The sequence below is a fragment of the Carassius auratus genome, chromosome 14, assembly GCF_003368295.1.
Source record: "Carassius auratus strain Wakin chromosome 14, ASM336829v1, whole genome shotgun sequence".
NCBI classification, from domain to species: domain Eukaryota; kingdom Metazoa; phylum Chordata; class Actinopteri; order Cypriniformes; family Cyprinidae; genus Carassius; species Carassius auratus.
This window is the reverse complement of record NC_039256.1, coordinates 4,562,842-4,585,939: the sequence shown is the minus strand read 5'-3', so window position 1 is coordinate 4,585,939 and position 23,098 is coordinate 4,562,842. Positions and strand designations below refer to the sequence as shown.

The following is a 23,098-nucleotide window of genomic DNA, read 5'->3' as shown; positions in this document are numbered from 1 at the left end:
ATAAACATTTAAAATAGGGTTATTCAGTCCTAGTCAAGGAATCTGAATATTAAACTGATTCCAACTCCTTATTATGTGCATCTTTGCTGCTTATATATATATATATATATATATATATATATATATATATATATATATAATTATTGTTATTATTATTATTTATGTAACCCCTGTGTGTTGTATATATTTCTTATGTGTATATATAAATACACACAGTATATATTTAGAATATATTTTGAATTGATATAACTATTTTAAATGTATAAACTTAAAAAGAATTCTTAAATATATACATGCATGTGTGTGCGTTTATATAAACATGCACAATATATATATATATATATATATATATATATATATATATATATATATATATATATATATGTATATATATATAAAATTATGGAACCCCAAATATGTTCATAATTGTGTTTAGGACCCCAACCTAAAATTTAAAAGACATAGTTTCTTCTATAAAGACTATGTTTACATTGTAAATATATATATATATATATATATATATATATATATATATATATATATATATATATATATATATATATATATATATATATATACTATTGTAAATATGTCTAAAATAGTATTTGGAAGGTTTTAAGATAGATTCAGGTACATTAATATTATGTTTTGCTTTATTTCTCCATAGTACTATTAGATGCATTTATTTCTTTATTCAATCTATTAATTTTACGTTTTTTTTATTAAACACATTTACACTAAATATTACAAAATAATGTATAGAGACAGGAATTGTTTTTTTTTTCTTCGTGATATTGACAAATCTTTTTTATTCTGATATGATGAAATGGAATTTGAAGACAGATTTTTTTTTTTTTTTTTTTTTTTTTTTTTTTAATAGTTATATTATCCTATATCAGTAATTTTCTCCTTCATTTTCTGATGTTTTCTGCCCGTCTTAGATGCTTGTGCTTTGTATTTTGTAATGTCATGGTGATTTACAAAATTCAAACAATACATACATAGATACATACAGTCCCAAAGGTGGCGCAGTGTTCAGTATTGTGTGTCTTGTTCTGCTGTTTTTGTGCTGTGTGCTGTGGACTGGCTTGGAGAGTGCTGAGTATGTAACCGGCTGTTCTGTTAAACTGACGATAATGATGATTTAATACATAACAATTTAATTATAAATGTTATACACTGATTTTTTTAAACAATAATTTAATCAAACGGAATTTTCTAGAGCAGTAAGAATCAAGCTAACGTTAGCTGTCAGCTAACAATGAACAGATCCTGTTAGCTTGTTAGCGAACTAGCTGGCATTTAAACACTTTGACAGTTATTTTTATGAATTCTTATTCAGTATTTATTATTGTTAATAAAATAACAAAACCATTTTAATGCCTTCTGCATGGTCTCTATGACTGTTAATAAGTCTAGCTGGCCTAAATGCTGAGATATTTAGCTCATTCCTTTATTTACACACGATATTTGACACCAGCGTGTTAACTTGTGAGACTAAAGCTATACGTTATTTCAAACGAGTGCTTGTAACGCGATGCCTAAAAATCGCAGAGATTGATTAAATTTGTAGTTGCTGTCTTGCATTAACACACTGTCAGGCGATTAAGATTCATAAATAGAGTTTGTGTCTTATGATTAACTTGTGTTTTAACAGTCATTATACGTGTAGAGGAATTATCTGGTGGCTCAGTAATATTTGAAGGCATATTGGAGTTTCTCGGTGATCAACGCAAGTCAACATGAGTACTGCTGTGAGTATGAATAACCACGTGATTAGTTCTGATTACATTTAAATAACTGCAGCTTGTTGTATTGCTCTTTTCCTGTGTGTGCACTACCAAACATCAACAGTAATACTAACCACTTGTGTCTCCTGTTTTTAGACACAGAGGAAAAGACGAACATCATCTGCTGCATGTTCCCGTCGTGGAAACAGCAAGAGGAGCCGGACCCAGATGTCTCAAACAGCGATGGAGACCATCGACGTGCTGGAAAGTGAGAGGACTAATGGTGAGTCTGATATGCTTGTTTTTACCATACGTGTCCTTCAGTGATGATGTAAGATCAAATTATTTCATTGCCTCACAAACAGCACGAGGAGTGGTTTGGTGTAAAGTTCCTGCGAACAGCAATTCCTTGTTTTTGCAAATTTGTAAACAATGAACAAGAAACTTCCAAGCAATGGTCTATCACACTCATTTGGTGGGCGACATTCAGAATTTAGAGTATACCTTTCCAATAGAAAGTTTAAATTTGTACCAATAAAATCCTATTTAGAGTACAACAGTCATGTTTCAGTCCACGGCTTACAACTCTTTATCAAAGTCTTTTTAAAAGTCCCTATTGGAAAAATGAATACTTTGATGATGATTGACAGGAATAGGAAATTATGGTACACTGAAATTCACATAACTAAGAAATTGCATTACAATTTGTGACTAATTGTGTTACAAATTTTAACTAATTATGTCTCTTTATTCCATGATATGTCCAATCAGATAAGGAAACCGATCATATTCCTATGTTTTGGATAACAACATTTTGGTAAATTTAATTGAGAAGAAATGCTAACGTTTCTCTCTCACGTTGTCTTGTCAAAGGTGGAGATGTGGTGGATTTAACATGTGAAGGGTCTGAACCTGCGGTGGTTGACCTCACCAATAATGACTCCATTGTGGTGAGTCTTGAACACTTTGTGCAGTAACGGTTTGAATGAAGCATGTGCTTTATTAAGAGAATGTTTAATGCCTTCTGTTTATTTTCTGCCTGGCCTTTCTCTCATCGTCCCATGGGATAAAGGTTGTGGAAGATGGTAATGTATCGTTCTGTTTTCTTTTATTAATGTAATTAAATGGTTAATTTGGATAAAAGCATTTTTCTTAAATACAGATAAATGTAGTTTTAATTAAATATGAATTCAAACTAGGGGCAGGTGTGCCAGGGAACAGTTATTGTAGTGGCAGTGAATTTTTTATCCTAAGTGTGTTTTTGTCCTACTAAGCCGCTTTTACATTGATGTTTGTGTGCAGGTGTGCACAGCAGACGCGGACAGGGCACAGAGAGTTATGTACTGAGCAGTGATGAAGAGGAAGAGTCCAGTCTTAGACTCAGTCCAGGCTTACTGTCCTCTCTACATGCCAGCTCTCGGGCCAGGTACACACAGTCCATCCGTCATCGCACACGTTAGATCTATAGGTCTTCATCCTCGTATGCAGATTTTGTGGATGCAGCTTTGTGAATTTTTACATCTGACAGTTAATATGCACTACAAGGTTTACACATCTTCTCGAGTTGATTTGTTTTGTGCTGTCTGTAGGTCTACACCAGGGGCTGTAAGCTGTCCTGTTTGCATGGATGCTTATTCAGAGGTAAATTGTTGTATGTGCAATTAATCACATAATCAGTGCATTTATATAGTTCTGTAACTTTGTCATGATTTATTCACACTCATGTCGCTTTTTGAAGCTTAAACGTTTGGCTGAATGAACTTTGGAGGGACAGAGATCTCTCAGGATTCATTAAACGTCTTCATTTATGCTTTGAAGATATAAGAAAGTCTCAAGGGTTTGGAACAACACGAGGGCGAGTAAATGATGACAGTGTTCATATTCGGTTGAACTATACCTGAATGAACATTGTGTCATGACATGAGAATGAGAAAATCGATAAACCATTTTGATTTCGGATTGAAGTCAACTTTTTAATTGAACTGTAATTATTTATTTTACTCTATAATATAATGTGTTTCTCTGGTTAATTTCCGATATCTGGTTTTGATCCCATTTTCAGATCATCGACAGTGGTCGACTCATGGTGTCCACAAAGTGCGGCCACCTCTTCTGCAGTCAGTGCATCCGCGACTCTCTCAGCAGAGCTCACAGCTGCCCGACGTGTAGAAAGAAACTCACACACAAACAGTATCACCCAATATATATCTAATGGTAATAGCCCATCTGACAAAGTCCTGTAGTACACTCTCATGAAACAACCTCACAGCGTCATGTTTTCACTGGCTGGTTGAAAGTTTACACATCAATGCCAAGATGATATTTGGCATTATTTTGACTTGTGGGATTCTGTTGGAACTGAAAGGGCACTTAGAATTAAGTATTTTTAAATTGTGAATATATATATATACATATTTTGTGAAGGAGTTTTGGGAATATATCCTGACATTGAGTAGTCTGGGTTTATGGTTTAAGGCTGCTATATTAATATTTTTGTTTTATTTTTGTCAACTGTACTGTGTGTAGTGTTGAATACGTCATTAAATTTCATTTCAAATAAAAAAAAATGAATGACCAACTGTCACAAGTTGGATCTTGTAATGTTAGTTTAGTCTTGAGCAAAAAAAGCTTCCTGCTGTGATGGTCTCCATTCTTGTTAAGTGAGATTAATAAGCCTGTAATGATATTTTTGGGTGCATTGCCTTCATCTGGTGGGTAACTTTTAAGTTGCCCCCGTATCTTTTCTCATTTAAATGTATAGCCTTCGTACCAGCCTTGTTAGCTTTAACTGTCACTCACAGTTAACTTGTTTGCATTCATTGTCTGTTTATTTGATCTGAATTCAGATTCAGATTCTTACTTTGTCTTCAAGCATATTGTTGCACTCAAACGAGTTTTTGAGGAAACTATAAATGCTGACTGTAAATGTTCTTTCATCTCTGAAGACTTCTTCAACTGATCGTTTACACACTGGTCAGAGAAGTGAATGGTAAATACTTCTTGACTGGTTAGCAGAAGGTGACTGGAGGACTACAGCTAGCAAGGCTTGTTTGCCAACTTATACGTGTTAAATGTCAATATTTGTATATATTTAATGTATAAACGATATGTAAGTTAAGAGGGGTTAGTAATGTAAAAACCATGACATTTATTTCAATAAACATTTTGATCAACAATCACTGATTGATTGCTTTATTTCATGGGATTTAAGATGTTTTGAGAAGTACTTGATTTTTTTTTATTTTTTTATTAAATGTGCAGAGACTTTATTGTAAACAAGCTTGTTCAAGGTTTTGTTCTGTCCAGGCTGGACTATTACAATGCTCTTCCAGCCAATTCTATCAAACCTTTACAATTAATCCAGAACGGTTAGGGTTAGACTTCTAACACTAGCTTGCTCTATTCTTTTTCTATTTTGTGTTCTTTTTATTTATTATATTATTTAAAAGCCCATGCTATGTATACTATGTTAAGCTAACTGATACATGTTATAGCACTTATATATAATTTCTCTTTTTTTGTTGTTTTTGATTGCTTACACTGTCCTCATTTGTAAGTCGCTTTGGATAAAAGCGTCTGCTAAATGAATAAATGTAAATGTAAACAACAGTTTTAATTTTTGGGGAGTTAACAATATATATTGTCTGTTTGCTAGACAATATATAGAAAATCTCAGATTTCAGAATGAAATACTGTTACAACTCTTTTGTAACTTAAGATATTTTACAAGCTTAAACTGGTATAGAAAAAAAAAGTGATCCATATTTAGGACCTTACTAATTACAATGTTTAAATTATAATAAGTTACAGTGCAACTAGTTACTTCTGGTTAAGTATTTTCTACGAGATTTTACTGTTATGTATACCAGTATTTTATTTTATTTTTTATTAATATTTTCAATTAGTTTTTCTCAGTTTCATTTTAAATTTTAGTTTGAGATTTTTCTCATTTTCATTTATTTATTTAGCTTTTTCAGTTTAATATCATTTATTCTTCTGTCAACAGTCATAATTCACGTATTTGAATTATAATTTATAATTATAATTCCAATATATATACTTTATTTTTATTTATTTTTATTTTTGTCTGTCTAAAATACCTTGGTCACGTCACTGTCAGTTTGAAAAACCACCACGAGAGGTCAGCACGTGTTCCACACATGTAAAGCAGGTTTTATGAAAGGCCGGTTAGAGGGCTCGTTTCTCCCCCAGCTGAGGGCAGTGATGAGCACGGCTTCAAAGAACTATATGTCTGGGACTTTTGCTGCGTAGATTTTATACTCCTACTCAGTCCACAATAACTTAAACCCCATTTAAATGTATGTAGAGTATGTGGATAACTATACTGTATGTGCTTTACAACGTTCTTATATATGTAAACATCTTATAGGCTGTAGCCTATGTATAAACCCTAAATGAAAATGCATGGCATGTGCTTATTAGTATGCTCAGGACTTGCTGAACAGAGTATAACGATACATTTGAAAACAACACTTCTAAAGTTACCTATACCATGTACATCATCATAATTAATAACGACTAATGTCAGATGTGAGATGTTAATCCAGCCGTCTCAACCTGTATTTACCGAGGGCTTCCCAAATTAAGACTCTTTTAGTATTGTTTGCTGACTTTAGTTGATACTATCGCTTAGGCCACTCAGACTCTTGTGCAAACTATTGTGATTAAATGTGTAATTATTTTTATAGGTCTTTTGGAATGTCAGACCGTTGTTCAAATGGCATTTGTCCAAGTCAGTTTTCAGTAAACGGTAGGCTACTACTGGATTTAGTAACTGTACGTGGAAAAATATATAATATTTTACAACTGGAATTGAGATTTTACTTATACGCTGTTTTCATTTGATAAAGACTATTATTTATTAATGATATGACGATTAGACTATTAGTAATAATTTAAAATAATAAAGCTTTTTCTATATTATTATTATTATTATTGTGAAAGAGTTAAACAGCGAGAGTGAATAGGCTCGCTGTGATTGGTCTAAAGTTGGCCGTAGGGCTGGACTGTCTAACAATCCTGCGTGTGTGTGTGTTGCGTGTGTCTGGACGGCGAAATATTTAGCTAACGGTATTTAAAACACAGTTTTGGTACAAACCTAGGTGCTATAAATAATTTGTCGGTTGTGATTTGTTTTCTGAAGAATGTATGGAGATCATTCGAATGGTATTTGATCTGCTTGGGCGATAAGTGCGCGGTGACTGTCATCCACAGAAGTTTACAGCGAGCGATCAGCGCGTGTATTAAAAAGTGTCGCGCGAAAATACATGACGTAAGAGCGTCCAGGAATACAGTTTTGCGTGATAATTAAACAGTTTGAATTCGCTGGATCCAGTGTTGCGTGCATGAGGATTTCTGATGTAGCTCCCAGTTTTTATGTAGGCATGAATTGTCTGGAGTGTTTTAGGAGGATGTAAGCATGATATTTCATCTATCAGTCGCAAGGATCCAATTTATGAACGTTTTCAACTGTTGGTAAGTCTTGCATGTTTGACTTCGAATATTTTATTGCATGTTTTATGGTTTAAAAAGTACCCTTTACCCACTTGGGTCCGTGTACGTTTTGATAGTTTGTTTTCCAATTAGAAATGAAATAAGCAGAAACGAGAAAACGGCCCCTTTATTCGTTTTTCGTTTTTTTGAAAAAACCGAAAAACGAGATTTCGGCTTGATTTTTCGTTTTTTAGTTCAGAGGCATAAAACGAATAAATGACTTCAAAATTCGTTTTCCACATGTGGGCGGTCCTAAGACGCCCCCTTCCGCCGATTGGTCAAGCAAATCTGGGCACGTGACGTCATCAGTTGTCGCTCAGGTCTGTTCAACAAAATAATAGTCCTCTAACGTTACTATGGCTACCGATTCTTAAACTGTGCAGGGCAGGTCCTGTTGGGCTTTCTTCTGTGCAACTTTACGCGTTTCACAGAAATCTTTACATCAGAAATATTAAATATTAGTCTGCCACCAGCCCGTTTTAATTAGCTGTGCGGAGTTAAATCTGTGTGGTGAAGCTGCGCTAGACAGCGCCGAGCGGGAGAGGATCAATGGCCAGTGTTCGGTCAGCAGTCAGAACTTGGGTACCGATGATGGGGAAATACATTTTTACTGAAAATGACCACGCGAGTATGATTGACAGGACGATAGCGGAGACAATTAAAAGCGCAATATAACGTCTGTTAACAAAAAAAAAAAAAAAAAAAAAAAAAAAATATATATATATATATATATATATATACATATATATATATATATATATATATATATATATATATATATATATATATATATATATATACAAACAAACAAGAAGGATGTGTTAATTTATTCAATCTTTCATTAGTTGGTGACCCTGTGTGATTATAATAGCATAAATACAAAAAACACGTAATAGGCTATGTATGCCAATAGGCCAAACCCATCTGCTTTTCCTCTAGATCACTTTACAGTGTGATGGAAATAAACTTTTCTTAAAGCGTGTTGTATATCACCACAGCTTTATTGGCACCTGGCTTTAGATGTACTTTACACACTGTCTATTGCAGCTCAAAGGAGGCACTGTGAATTTACATTGCAATTTCATTCTAAGAGACTATTAAATGTGAAGTGACAACATGAAACACTACTTTTAATATATATATATAAAAAAAAACACCAGCAGTTGGTGGCAAGTCACCCTGAAAATGTTTAAATAACAATTTACTCATTTAGGCTCACAATAAGCAGATTACATAATTATACCATGAAAAAATTAAAATAAATATTTATGTGTGTGTGTGTGTGTGTGTGTGTGTGTAAAAGCAAGAAGTCCAGTCCTGGCTGTATAATCAAACAATAAAACGAGAAACAATGAATGCCATCAAGAACATTTTTTATTCCACAGGAACTTGATCCAGTTCACTTGTTAAAGGATGCTCCACTTTAAAATAAATTCTGTCATCATATACTTGCTCTTATGTTTTTTCAATCCTTTATGAATTTCTTTCTACTCTCAGTCCAGCCTCTCTCATTGTTAAACCATGGTTTATCACATGAATGACTACTGTAGCCCTAATCTCATTCGAGACCCCTCTTCTTGTTCCTTGTCCTCCATTTCTGACTCGTCCTCTTCCTTCCCTTGCTCCCCTTCCAACTCCTATTAGTCAAACTCGTCCTCTTGTACTCTGTCTGCATTGTTTGCATCCATTATCCAAAACCTATTACTTGACCTTTGGCCTATTTATGGCCACTACTAAAGTTATGATTGGTTGTTGTTAGGTAAAGCAACAAGTGTCTGCACATGTGAGGAGTTAGTGTGAGGCACTGATGAATTAGTGTGGCATTTTGATTGGTTGTGTTTATAAAAGGAAATCAAGAAACTTCCTGTCAGATTTTTGTGTGTTGTATAGAAAATTGTGTGTTGTGTTTTGCAAAAAGTGTTTAACGAAATTGAAAACTGAGTAAAAGGCCAAACATTTGTGTATGGTTTTGCAGATTTAGTGTGTGGTTCTGGTGTCTGAGTGTCTTTAGAAATTGGTTTTAGAAATTGTGTGACATAATAATTTTGTGTGTAAGCAGTTGAATAAAAAAACTGTAAGCATTTTAGAATATTCCCTTGCTTTGATAATAAATTCTTTGCTGAAATTTATTAGCTTGTGGCTGATCTGATTGATCATAAATGGGCAAGCAACCACAATTTTATCTTTTTTACAAAGTGTTGTTTTCATTTAATGTTTGCATTAGGGTTATTTAAATTAGCATTTAGCTTATTTAGGTTAATTTTGTTTCTTAAATCTGAAACTTATACTTTTTTGCCATATTGCATGATATTTTAATATACATCACAAAAATTGAAACTTGTCATTAACAAAGACAATTTTTTTAAAACCTGTTCTTTATTGCAATACTATAAAAAAACTTGAACCTTAAGTAATTACTGTGATATGAAATGTTGATACTTGCACATGCCTATTACATAATTCACACTTAAACTTTGTTTTACCTGGAATCCGGTGAGCATACCAGGACTGCACCACACGGTCAAGACCAACTGTAGTAACCTGACAAGATAGTGCAGACGCACAATAACGTTTCGGGTCATCTTCCATGTCCAGTTCCTCCTGGTTCACTAATTGCATCAGTGCCCCTTTCACTGGATAATTCACTCTGTTATTTACTTCAGGCCATATTCTTTCAATTGTGTGATTCTTTTTTATTTAAAAGGAAAAAAAGGAAAACAATTAGACTAGCACAACAGCTACATACAGTTAAGGAAGTTAGTTTATTACATACAATCTTGGACCTCTAGAGCAGTGGATCTTAAATCTGGTTGCTTTAAGGAGGTATTTCTACCTGATTATACGTAGAAATTCTAATGTCGTCGTTACCTACTTCAATCAGTTCGTTGAAACATAAAACGCGAAAGCCGTTATAACTTAATTGAGTTACATTGACTTAACATACAATTTCCATTAATGCTTGCTCAGGATGGACACATTCGACACATGTGCACCTGCTCATGAGTTGAATCAAAGTGACAATCGCAATTGACAGCAATACTCTTCAGCACAATGGTAACCACAAAATTTTATGACAGAAAAAATTGACAGAGTTGACACCCAATTAGATGTACAGTATCTGGAGTTGACCCTTTTCATTAACCATTTATGACAGTTAATGTGTCTGTCTCCCTTTTGCTATTTTTAGTTCAAGAACGTTTCCTCTAAAAATTGTAATGTTGAAAATCTTTGGATGTAAATTATTCTACAGCGCATTCAGGAAAATTGAACACTTTTGGCAAATATTATTTCATGATAGGCCCTGTTAATTATCGCAGTAAATCTTACAGAGTACAGGCATATGTAATTGAATCAATCGACTGCCAATGTAAATGCCACAGGCCGTGACTGTGTCAGAGTCAAGAATGCCTCCGATTTTGTAAATTACCTTTTATCATCTGTTAAAAGTCCCTTTCCTTATCAAATTACTGAAATTATGTTGATAAGATACATATTCTTTTGTCTAATTATTATTATTATTATTATTATTAGAAAAGGGGGTTCCTAATGTTTTGGCTCATGGAGGATGCCAAAAGAGAGTGTCTGTGGATCTTTTGCCAAATGCAGTGGAGGCTGCAGGCTGGTATGACCGTGAAGCAAGATCTTCATTGACACCAGTTTCAACTTTTGGGCAGAATCCATGTCAGTCAACAGAGGACCAGGTTGCTGTGGAGAGGCAGTTCTCTATGCAGTGTCCTGACATTGCATCTCTTTTTGAACGATGAGGGGGTGGTGTTGGCGCAGTAGATAAAACACATGCCTTTGGTGTGATAGACCCGGGTTTGAATCCACTGTGAGCCACCAATGTGTCCCTGAGCAAGACACTTAACCCCTAGTTGCTCCAGAGGCATGCGACCTCTGACATATATAGCAATTGTAAGTCGCTTTGAATAAAAGCGTCAGCTAAATGAATAAATGTAAATGTAAATGAACGTGTTGTCAATTTACAACAAGAAGAGTTCCAAAATGCTTTGAAAATACTAATTGATCTTGTTCGAATTCATGCTTAAGAAAGAAATTCATAAAGGATTGAAAAAAACATAAGGGCAAGTATATGATGACAGAATTTATTTTAAAGTGGAGCATCCTTTAACAAGTGAACTGGATCAAGTTCCTGTGGAATAAAAAATGTTCTTGATTGCATTCATTGTTTCTCGTTTTATTGTTTGATTATACAGCCAGGACTGGACTTCTTGCTTTTACACACACACACACACATATATATATATTTTTTTTTCATGGTATAATTATGTAATCTGCTTATTGTGAGCCTAAATGAGTAAATTGGTATTTAAACATTATCAGGGTTACTTGCCACCAACTGCTGGTGTTTTATATATATATATATATAAAGCAGATGTGTTTTGTCTATTGGCATACATAGCCTATTACGTGTTTTTTTTTATTTATGCTATTATAATCACACCGGGTCACCAACTAATGAAAGATTGAATAAATTAACACATCCTTCTTGACTCTTCAACTCAATGTGATGGTATTTAAGAAGCCTTTAACATTATGTGCTCAACATTAAATCTGTAACATGTAGCCAACATTAAGAATAGGGTTGTGCCGGTGAGGAAAATTTCCCATTGATTAGTTAACTTATGACAACACCAATGTTATTTGTTAATCTCTTCTGTAGATTTTTATCTTTTTAAGTTGTTATGATATATTGTTAATAAAAAAAAAACAACAGTAAAATAGTACAATAATTTTAAAAAAAAATTGCGTATAGCCTACTATAATCAAACTAATAAGACGGGTGACATAAAATACCCATATTATAACAAATAAATAAAATATATTTGGAAATCGCCCTTTAAAACGAAGGCTCGGTTTGTGGTTCACAATTATTTTATTAAAAACAAAGACAAATTATATTAATATATTGAGATTATTATATTAATATATTATATTAATATATTTATTATATTTTATATAATATATTAATTATATTTTATATAATATATTATATATATATATATATATATATATATATATATATATATATATATATAAATATATATATATATATATATATATATTTTTTTTTTTTTTTTTTTTTTTGTTAACAGACGTTATATTGCGCTTTTAATTGTCTCCGCTATCGTCCTGTCAATCATACTCGCGTGGTCATTTTCAGTAAAAATGTATTTCCCCATCATCGGTACCCAAGTTCTGACTGCTGACCGAACACTGGCCATTGATCCTCTCCCGCTCGGCGCTGTCTAGCGCAGCTTCACCACACAGATTTAACTCCGCACAGCTAATTAAAACGGGCTGGTGGCAGACTAATATTTAATATTTCTGATGTAAAGATTTCTGTGAAACGCGTAAAGTTGCACAGAAGAAAGCCCAACAGGACCTGCCCTACACAGTTTAAGAATCGGTAGCCATAGTAACGTTAGAGGACTATTATTTTGTTGAACAGACCTGAGCGACAACTGATGACGTCACATGCTCAGATTTGCTTGACCAATCGGCGGAAGGGGGCGTCTTAGGACCGCCCACATGTGGAAAACGGATTTTGAAGTCATTTATTCGTTTTATGCCTCTGAACTAAAAAACGAAAAATCAAGCCGAAATCTCGTTTTTCGGTTTTTTCAAAAAAACGAAAAACGAATAAAGGGGCCGTTTTCTCGTTTCTGCTTATTTCATTTCAAATTGGAAAACAAACTATCAAAACGTACACGGACCCACTTGGAACAGCTTTTAGTGCACGTAGCTTTTACTGCACAAAATAAAATATTTCAATGTAGCAGGTTATGCCGTCTTGTGATTTAATGAGGCAATGCTTTTTTTATGAGACAACTTAAGTGGTGTTAGAAATGTAATTCAATTACACACATTTACAAAAGTGCAGTATTAAGTTCATAAGTGTTTTGAAATTGCCCTGTTTATTTATTTACCAATCCTTGTTCTCACTAACAGCTTTATTTCTTTCATAGATTGAATAACCAGAGAACCTTAATAGGGACATCATGGAACTTTTTTGGATAGTTTTCTTCATTTTTGACATTATTCTCATGGCAGACTGTGCTAGAGGTGAGTACAAATATATTTGTCCTAAAAAGTTTAGATGTTTAAAAACTTGGATGAGGGTGACCTGCTGTCAAAATTCTTATGCTTTAATAATGTTTTGATATTTTTATATTCTTGATTAATACTACATAGTTTAATAGTAATTGTGTCACTATATGTTGATTTTATGAACATTATACAGTTGTGTTCTAGTTACAGTCACATGCATGTCATGTGTGCTTGTCTGTATGCTCAAGATTTTCATTAAAACGTTTAACTAAATTTAAGCTCATTAGCTAACAAATCTGTAAGGTACCAAATCTTTAGACTAATTCCCACTGTATGTTTAATGAATTCAGCAACATATTTGCTTAACAAAATTGTTTTAACACTCACGTTTTAGAGTTAAAGAATTGTTTATCTTGTTTGTGCAACATTCAAAAAAATTAAGCTGCTTTCATTTTTAAGTTTTTCTATCTTAATGTGACTTTATCTATCTTTATTGTTTGGTTTTGGTGCATAGAAAAGTAATCATGGTCAAAGTTCAGTCGTTGGTAAAAAAAAAAAACCTTGTGTAAGACTTTTTAATAAGATGTTATATTCAACTGACAGGCTAAACTTAATTGAAAATGTATTTTATTATGTGAAGGCCCGAAAACATCTCAGTTTAGTCCATCTCTTTCATCTGCCGAGTTGGAATTCAATCATCCTGGACCTTGAAGGATTCTTTTAACCTGTCTATTGAGTTCAGGTCCAGAATGAGAGCTGGAGACTTTCGGTTCTGTAGCTGGCATTGTTTGCTGAATGCAGTCCTCTCGCATTAGCCATTCTCTGGTCTTCCTTTCGGACTGAAACGAACCATCATTTCCATTCATAATGGGCTGAATGGGGGCCAGGGCCGCTGATGGGCAGATAGTACAGCTCACTGACTCCACTCCATCAGGGCTGCATGTGAAGCGTGATGGAGTCTCCCTTTTGCGTTAGCGTACACCTCAGACTCAACAGCCTGTCACCGGAGCTGGCGGGCGAGGGAGAGAGAGGCCAAGCGACGTCTGTGCAGATTGCATCTGTGAGGGGCCCTGAACAATGTGGCATTCACGGTCACATAGCCCTGGCCTTCATGGAGACGCTTAGCCAAAAGTAAACAGAAATGCAGAAAGCAATGCGATTAGATTAGCCAATTATGTTTGTTTGCTGTGCAATAGCGAAGGTGTGCCTCCCAAGCCAGGAAGATTTGTGTTTGTAAGGAAGCGCAGACAATTTGCCGCCTTGATCGTATCTGAACGTGAAGCTGCGGGTATGTTTGATATGTTGCGCTTGTTACCCACTTGTTTTGCACCTGACAGAACACAAATCGGATCTGTCCATTGAAGATTGCTCAAATGATAGTCCTGCAGCATTTCAGCATAGATTCATTTCTTTGATGAGACGCAATGAAGTGGCAGTCTGAATGGTCAGAGATCTCAGTTCTCCCAAAATGTATCTCTGCTTTAGGAAGACCTCAGTATACAGATGTGTGATTAGGCAAATTAAAATGGCCTTGATAAAGACTCCTGTGTAGTTGTGTTCATGTATTATGGTCTAATTTTTTATACTACCTTCTCTGTGACAAATTCTAAAAACGGTGGTGGGGGTGGGGGGTGGGGGGGGGGTTAATTATTATAAATTGTTTTCAAGCTAATTAGTTAATCCAAAAAATAAAATTCTGTCATCAGTTACTTACTGTTATATCGTCCCAAACCTCTAAGACTTTTGTTCATCCTCATAACACAAAAGAAGACATTTCTTATTCGATCCATGGATATTTCTACCCCTCTATTCAAAGATTTAATTTAGGCTTTATTCACACATAAACACTGATCAATGCATAAAGACGTCAAATATGGTAAATGGAAATCAAGACATGTTTTCTTGTCATATGACGACCAGTGAGGTCGATTTGCCTGTGAGCATATTTGATGTGAAATGCCTTAATTAAATGTATTCATCATATAAAGTGATTGTTTCTCTTAAGAAGACATATCAATTCATATGGGAATATGAATGCACTTTTTAAAACTTGAAAGTTTTGGATAAATAGAGGCACAGCGATCTCATAGATTTCATTAAAATTTGTGTTTCAAATATAATTTTTGGGTGAACTGATTAAATACATTTATACTCTGTACTCTGTTTTCTGTACTTTATTACTATGTAACAGCTGCATCTGGAACAATATTTTAAAGTCAACATTGAAAACCCAATTGTAAGGCATTTTCCCCATCCAGAATTGTTTGTGGTGTTTAAAGGAAAGCCAAAAAGAAAGATGTTTTAATGGCTAATCTAGTGCATTCAGATAAAAGCCTAATGTGCACTGAATAATGTGCACTGCTAAGCAGTACATGCAATAAAATTCATTAAAAAAACTAAATAAAGTCAGTTTTAATTTTAACGGCATCTGTAGCATTTTGCACTTTTATTTAAGATCACAACAGCACTCAAGTCATTTGGGAAAGATAGTTAGTGCAGAACCTGTGGAGTAAGGTTCATTTGTCCTTGACGTGAGAGGAGTGCTTCACGTCACATGACAAACATTTTCTGTTGTTAACGGAAGTGCAGTTCGTGCAGCGCTGCCAAAGAAATATTACACTTGTGCAGCCTTTGCAATGTTTACTGGTCTAGGCGTCTCAAAGTAGACGACTCAACATCCGATTCCATCCACTGTCCACTCTCTCCAGCTGGCCATTTTGAATGTTTGTAAATGCAATATGCATCCAATCCCATCTGAATCGCTTTTGGCCCGTTCACCAGCCATGCCAGAAAGCAGAGTTTAACAATCCCATGTGGAATTTCAACAATTTGTCCACGGGAAAAACCTTAAAGTGTGCCATTTATATGATGCAATGGTCTCATAGCTTGAATGGAGATCATTGTATGCAAGACACTGAGAGGCTGTAATTAAGACCCTCAAGCCTTGTTAGTTACAGTTTCCCATTTTTTGTTTTCTCAGATGATATCGACATGAATTATGTCCTCTGACAGGAATAACGTCAGTAAACAAAAACACATTTGTGTCTGGTTCTTTATCAGTAATGCAGACATTGCTGTTCATGTTTTTACTCAAGTGTTGGGCTTGTGTGGGGGGTATTTCCAGAGGAGAAGAGTTTAAGGGAGTCTTTTGGGAACATATGGGGTCTTGGAAGTGGGGGCTGAGCTCTGAAGATGGGCTGAAAGTGTTTGTAGGCACGGGCTGATTTGTTTACACTGATGTAGACCACCCTTGCAGCAAATGTAGATATACTCGTGAAGATGTGTGGATCCGAAATCTCAGTGGAGCAAACAGTAAGATGGTCTGCTTGCAAAGTAAACACCCTTATGAACACCAATCTGATGGACATTAAATCTGCATCTCTGGGGAAAAAACCCTGGAGTCATAAACTTAACAGTGATTTTTCTCACCTTTCCCAACCCCCCTCACTTTTCTCTACTTCTTCTTCTTCTTCTTCTTCTTTTTACCCTTTCCTTTTTCCACATCATGGTTTATGTCCATCAGACATCCAGGAAATGAATTTACTGTGTTTAAGAAACACAGTGTTACACTTGGTAACTCCATTCATCCCACTTTAATGTGTCTCAGAACAGTGGAAGGGTTGATTATTATCAGTTTCCCTTTATCCTCAAATTTCCTCTACTTGTGTAGAATGGGTTATGTGTTGCTCATGGTCTAAACCTTAGAAACACAGTCACTAGTACCAATTAGATGGTTGGATGCTTGGTTTACCATGAAGATAGCCCGTGTGAGTAAAGAAGGCTATAAATCTCGTTTCCATTGAGGAAGGCTCAAGGAATGGTTGTTAAGTGTGCCCAATAAAATACTTATTGTGAAGTCAAATGGTGTTTACATAGTGGCCATTTTTGTGTCACCTACTCCCATTTGCGATAGACTGTGAGGGACATTGTTCTGTAATGAGGCGGAAAATGGTTGGGGAAAATAAATGGTCTCATTTGCTTTACCAAGATACAAACCTCCGTGTGTGATACTGAAGTATATAGGCTAACAGACCATAAAAAAATCAAATGCCTTCAGATTTATTGAAACTCTTTTCGGTTCATTATTAATTAATTCTTTATAAATCAAAGAGTATATTGTTTGACTATTTTGGTTAGTTTGTACAGTATATTGCATACATTATTAGTTTAAATTCAAATGTATACACTTTTATTCAGCAAGGATGCATTAACTTGATTGAAAAGAGAGGAAAGATATTTTTAAATTTACAAAAGACATCTATTTTATATAAATGCTGTTCATTTTCTGAACTTTTTTGTTTATCAAATAATTAATGTAAGTGTATGTGCATTTTTATAGTTTTATCAATGAGACATAATCAAATGCTAGATTTCAGTTGTTTAATAAAAAAATAAATCACTACAAATATTTCAAATGAAAATGACCAATTTTCAGTACTGTAGATTTTGAATGCAAACACATTTTTGTTCACCTGGGATGGCTAGCAACTGATGCCAGTCATCTAAAAAAATATTGATCTATGTCAGTCTGGCTAATGTGATTTTGATTAGACCATAAAAAGAGACCAAAAGGTCTCTGACCATGGGGTGTGTGGCATATGGTGTATCTTGCGGTGGCTAATTGAAGTTCACAGATCCAGCAGTGCAGGTTGGGGAGTTCCTTCTCTGGCCTTGGCACCTCACGGTGCCTAGATGCTGGTGCGGGATCTTGTTACTCGATGGGGGATGTGCTCGTAATGATGGGAGTGTGAAAAGAGAAAAACAGCCCAATTTGAATTGGGGGTTGTACAAACATTTAGCTAAATGTGTGACTAGGAGCATGGGTCCACCAAATAGTCATGCCCAGCAAGTTCAGTAAATTACTTTTCCTGTAAGGGGATTTTATTTAATTATTTATTTTAATTGAGTAAACTTTTTTATTATTATTATTGCCTTATTAAACTTTTATGTCAAATACTTGAATTTAACAAATTACTTCAATCAATCAGAATACTGTATAGACTGTTAAATTATTAAATTTATATGATATCAGAAGTCATCTTTACACTGCAAAGGTGGGACAGAAGCTGCATCTGACATGACATTTATGTTTATTTACACAGACTGTTTAAATCATCTCAAAGGTAATATGTATTAACAACTGCATGAACTATAATAATAAAAAAAAGACTTCATTATAGGGAATGCCTGCAGTATTATGAGAATTTTTTGATTATTGCTCCTGAATTTAATGATTGAGTAATAATGATTATTAATGTTGATTGAACTTAAGTGAGTGGGCATTGCATTCATAAGCTCAGCAGAAACTTTGTAAAAAAAAAAAAAAAAATTATATTTGCCATAATCAACACTTTTCATTATTCTTTTATTTTACATTAATCGCAACAGCCATTATAGACTTCAGTTGTGGAGTGGACTTGTAATTTTAAATTTTTTTATTTATTATGGTCCTATTTTTCCTCTAAGCCCCTGTTAATTTCCAGCCATGGTGCCCAGTATGTTGGCTGTCCCAGATTGGAATTGGAAAGGCGATTACAGATGTCACGCATATGCCAGCTTTTATATTCCCGTTACAATGGCAGATTTACAAATGCTGTGTCCCAAAGCAATAAATCTTTGTCAAATGGGAAGTTTGTTAAACAGTCCGCTGATAGCTGCTGGGAATCAGTCCTACACGTTTCGCACGCTCACTCGCACTTCCTGGTCATAGCATAGGCTGAATAGCTCATTGTTGTGGGCCGGTGGTCTGTGTTTGGCCAGTGCTCAGCAGAAAAGGTCAAAGGTCAGTATGGAGGACCAGGTTGGGTCGCATGCCTGACCCCCACACCAGAGGTCTTACAATAACACTTCTGCTGTTTTGTCTGCCTGTGCTGTGCATCACTTTTCCAAACGCTTCCAGTGTATTGCGATTCTGACTTGTTGGCTCGGCGCTCTTCTGCCTGGGATGGCTCCCGCCCCCATATCCCCAGCTGTTCTTTTGGTTGCATTACAAATGAGATGTTGAAAAGCAATCCTCAGACTGGAGACAGCTCCCCTTGTTTTCTTTGGGATTTGGCGTGTCAGTTTGTGTTGGGGCCTGTGCTTCACCAGCAGCTGTGTATATGTCATATGTCAGAAAGGGCTCTGATGCTCCCCGTGCAGCAGAATCCACGCCAGTCTCCAATAAAAAAAAAAGCAATGTGCATGAATGATGGAAGGCATATCTTGCAGTCACGCCGTCCCCTGGCACGCAAACGCGCCAGCTTCCCGAAAACATTTTTTTTTGTTTGTTTGTTTAGGTAAGGTAGGGCACTTAACCATACTGCCTGTTGTGTTTGACCTGCCCTAGATATCAGCCGTGTCAAGAAATCTGCCGTCACTGCCCACCAAATACCGCTGTACAATCCTGAGGTGCAAAGGCTAGGACATGTGTCAAAGATGTCGGCATCTTCAAACGTTTAATGTTATTTTGTGGGGAATTGAATGACATACTGCTTTATGAGCATCTAAAGCATTGCTTTTTTTTCCTTTAAACCCTTTTTGCATACATCAAATTGTCCGTCAATAAACGTAAATGTATTTGTGTTCATTCTTTCAAATGAATGCTTTCAAAACCTAATGCAGTGACATTTATACATTTTGTAAGTGTGATGTAAATGTCCAAAAACTTTTTGGATCTGTTGTATTTGGATGTCCTACTTTCAGGACTCGGGAGATTTGCAGTCCAGTTTTTTTTTTTCTTCTTCTTGCCATTGCAGTTTGTTTTCAAGGCAATTAGGAATGTAACCCTCTGACCTTCATAATACCAAGCTACCCCTTTGTCTCTTGAACATCACGACATGCCTCCCCTGCTGGCATCCCCTGTTCAAGGTGAAAGGTTTTCCGTGCCTAAACAACAGCCGCAGAGTTGATTGACATTAAGTGACTGGTGAAATATACAAAGATTTCCTCACCATGGTCATACAGAACATGTGACATTTGGTCATGCCTAATTTTAATTTATTTTAATTTATTTTAATTTAATTTAGTTATATATTATTTTGTGTGTATTTTAGAATACATGCACCTTGTTTATTAGCTGTCAACATTAATGTAGCTAAATAAATATACTTAGTTATGTTTAAAATATATATGCTTACAATCTTCTTTAAATCTCTTATGGAATTCTTGGATAAACATAAAGACAAAGTTGCAACTTGAGTGTTTTTTTTTTGTCTTCTTTTTTTTAAATTAAATAATATATTTAAATGTGTTTCATTTATTAATTGTTATTTTATGGCGTGGTTGCCCCAGCTGAATATTTTGCAGGGATTTTTTGTGTGTGTGTGTGTGTGTGTGTGTGTGTGTGTGTGTGTGTGTGTGTGTGTGTGTGTGTGTGTGTGTGTGTGTGTGTGTTATTTCGAGTGAAAAGCACAGCCAGCTGTTAGGTTGAAATCCACACAGCAGTTGGAATGTGTGAAGTGTGTGAGAGTTGTGGGAGTGGTTTCAGTGCTCGGGCATTGCACTAGTCAAATCTGCATCTGTTTGAGTCAAAGAGATTTTCGGAACAGCTTACCAATTTATAGCATTCAATATTTCAAATGCATTTAAAATACTGGTCAATACAGAGAGAGAGAAAAACAGCCTTTAGTGTCAAATCGGTGTATTGTTTAGAGAGGTTTGGCTTGCACCTGTGGAAGTCTTCATCTGCTGCTGGCTGTTATATGTCTCTCAGCCACTCCAAGGATCAGGCCTGATAAAATTACCTATATGGGGATATAAGGGGCTCTTTTGTAACAGGTGTGGGTGTCATTTTTCCAGCCTCAAATCCATTGTATATTGGAGGTCCAGATAAACTCTGCCTCATAAAAAGTATTGCTTGACTTCATTTGAACTCTATGTAGTACATAAGTTGATACTATCATGGCGTTTTGCAACCTTTTTGAAGCTTGAAAGCTTCAATCTTCATAGTAATTGCTTAACAAATAGCACAACCAGCACATTATTCAAAATTTCTCCTTTTTTGTTTCACAGAAGAAATGAGGGTGAGGTTTTGTAAATGATTACAGCTCTTGCATGTTGATTGATCTCTCCCTTTAAGACACTTTTAATGCTCTTTTAACAGACGTAGTATGTGTTTCAGACACTAGAGCTGTGTTCCATATAGAGGCCCTGTTTCTAAAAATATTTGGCAGGATAGCTGATTCACAGCCGGCTCCCATGGGCCTGACCATTTTATTTTGAGCTGGAGCGGAAACGGAGACTAAGGTTGTTCATGGGACGGAACCGCTAGTGAAAGACCCTCACGTGACGGCGATGGAAAGGAAAATGACCGCGAGGCAGATGACAGATCAGCGGCCCGCGAGGGCAAAATTCGATGTCCACTGACAGGTACAAGTGCCATGACGACGGATTCATTTGAGACAATATTGCAGGATTGCCGGCCACGTGAGGTTCCCCTTCAGTCAATGGACACTTTGTCGGATCTGGCCTTGCTTTTCGGGTCAGGGTATTCTTCTCCTGTGGCGCCACAATGAATACAGGGCTAAAGTGCTTTACAAGGACAGGCTGACGGGGGATGGGGGAGACTGGAACAGGAAACTACAGGAGTGCTACGTTTGTAATTTTATACAGGTACTTCATGTGGACCCCATTATGCAAATAGCACGCCATAAGCCTTAAACCAAAAAACAACGCTTGAATTGCTTTCCTTTTGTATTTAAAAATCTGAAAATGATACAAAGACCCTGCACATTAAGAACACATGTAGCACATGGCCTGAGCATCGACCCGGTTCACTCCCAGCTGCCGTCGACTGAGTGTAAGAGCTTTGAGAGGAATGTCCTGCAACCCCCTTCCTCCTGTGCATCTCACTACCTCTCCAAACAAATGGAGGGCCGTGCTCGTGAAACACTCAGTCTACATTAGATCTCTGTGCTGGATGCCATACTTCTTCCGTTTTCACGGGTCAGCTTTACACGAGGTGTCTTGTGTGCCTTCTTGCCCTGGTCAGGTGCCCACAGAGCGTGTAGATGAAACGCTTTCTGATGGAGACCTGCACAGAACAAATGAAGTTAGTCATGGCTGAGACAAGGTGTGGAATGTGCGAGGCAGGAGGAGACTCAGGCGGAGGGCAGGAATACCGCTCTTACATTGGAAGGAGAAGATACTGATAGTGGAAGTTGGGGTTTGATTTTGAAAGGAGTTGGGTCTTTTTCAAGTGTTTTAAAAGAAGTCTCTTATTTCTCTTATCTCTTATTTGATCAAAACTACAGTAAAAAAAAACAGTAATATTGTGAAATACTGCCATTTAAAATACTGTATTTTTCAGACTATAAGTCGCACCTAAGTATAAGTCGCATCAGTCCAAAACTACGTCATGACGTGGGAAAAAACATATAAAAGTAGCACTGGACTATAACTCGCATTCATGAGGGGGTGGGTGTTGGCGCAGTGGATAAGACACATGCCTTTGGTGTGAGAGACCCAGGTTCGAATCCACTGTGAGACACCAATGTGTCCCTGAGCAAGACACTTAACCCCTAATTGCTCCAGAGGCGTGCGACCTCTGACATATATAGCAATTGTAAGTCGCTTTGGATAAAAGCGTTAGCTAAATGAATAAATGTAAATGTAAGAGAAAACAGTGTAGGCTACAGGAGCAATGAGCAGCATAGAGCACCCTCTTGCGGCTGTAGACGGTAATATTTTCTCTTGGATCATTTCTCTCAGTTCATGTCAAATTAATTTTGATAAATAAGTCGCACCTGACTATAAGTCGCAGGACCAGCCAAACTATGAAAAAAAGTGCGACTTATAGTCTG

General features: G+C 35.9%; 2 protein-coding genes across 3 annotated transcripts in view; both read left to right on the top strand.

Annotated features, from left to right (window-relative positions):
* The first annotated feature begins 1,002 nt into the window (after positions 1–1,002).
* On the top strand, positions 1,003–4,906 carry rnf4 (ring finger protein 4). The gene is made up of 8 exons (XM_026279651.1): positions 1,003–1,102; positions 1,658–1,754; positions 1,887–2,013; positions 2,604–2,680; positions 2,803–2,815; positions 3,033–3,156; positions 3,320–3,371; positions 3,793–4,906. The coding sequence occupies exons 2-8, from the start codon at positions 1,743–1,745 to the stop codon at positions 3,940–3,942; spliced, it is 555 nt and encodes a 184-aa protein (XP_026135436.1). The 5' UTR covers positions 1,003–1,102; positions 1,658–1,742; the 3' UTR covers positions 3,943–4,906.
* A 1,852-nt stretch (positions 4,907–6,758) lies between these two features.
* The window catches only part of fgfrl1a (fibroblast growth factor receptor like 1a), a 59,572-nt gene continuing 43,232 nt past the window's right edge, over positions 6,759–23,098 (top strand). The window contains exons 1-2 of one of the 2 annotated variants that reach the window (XM_026279648.1): positions 6,759–7,226; positions 13,235–13,331. In XM_026279648.1, coding sequence (XP_026135433.1) covers positions 13,268–13,331 — 64 coding nt within the window. In that variant the 5' untranslated portion in view covers positions 6,759–7,226; positions 13,235–13,267. Of the gene's footprint in view, positions 7,227–12,923; positions 13,117–13,234; positions 13,332–23,098 lie in introns of those variants that run through there. The other variant, XM_026279649.1, reaches the window with a different exon arrangement.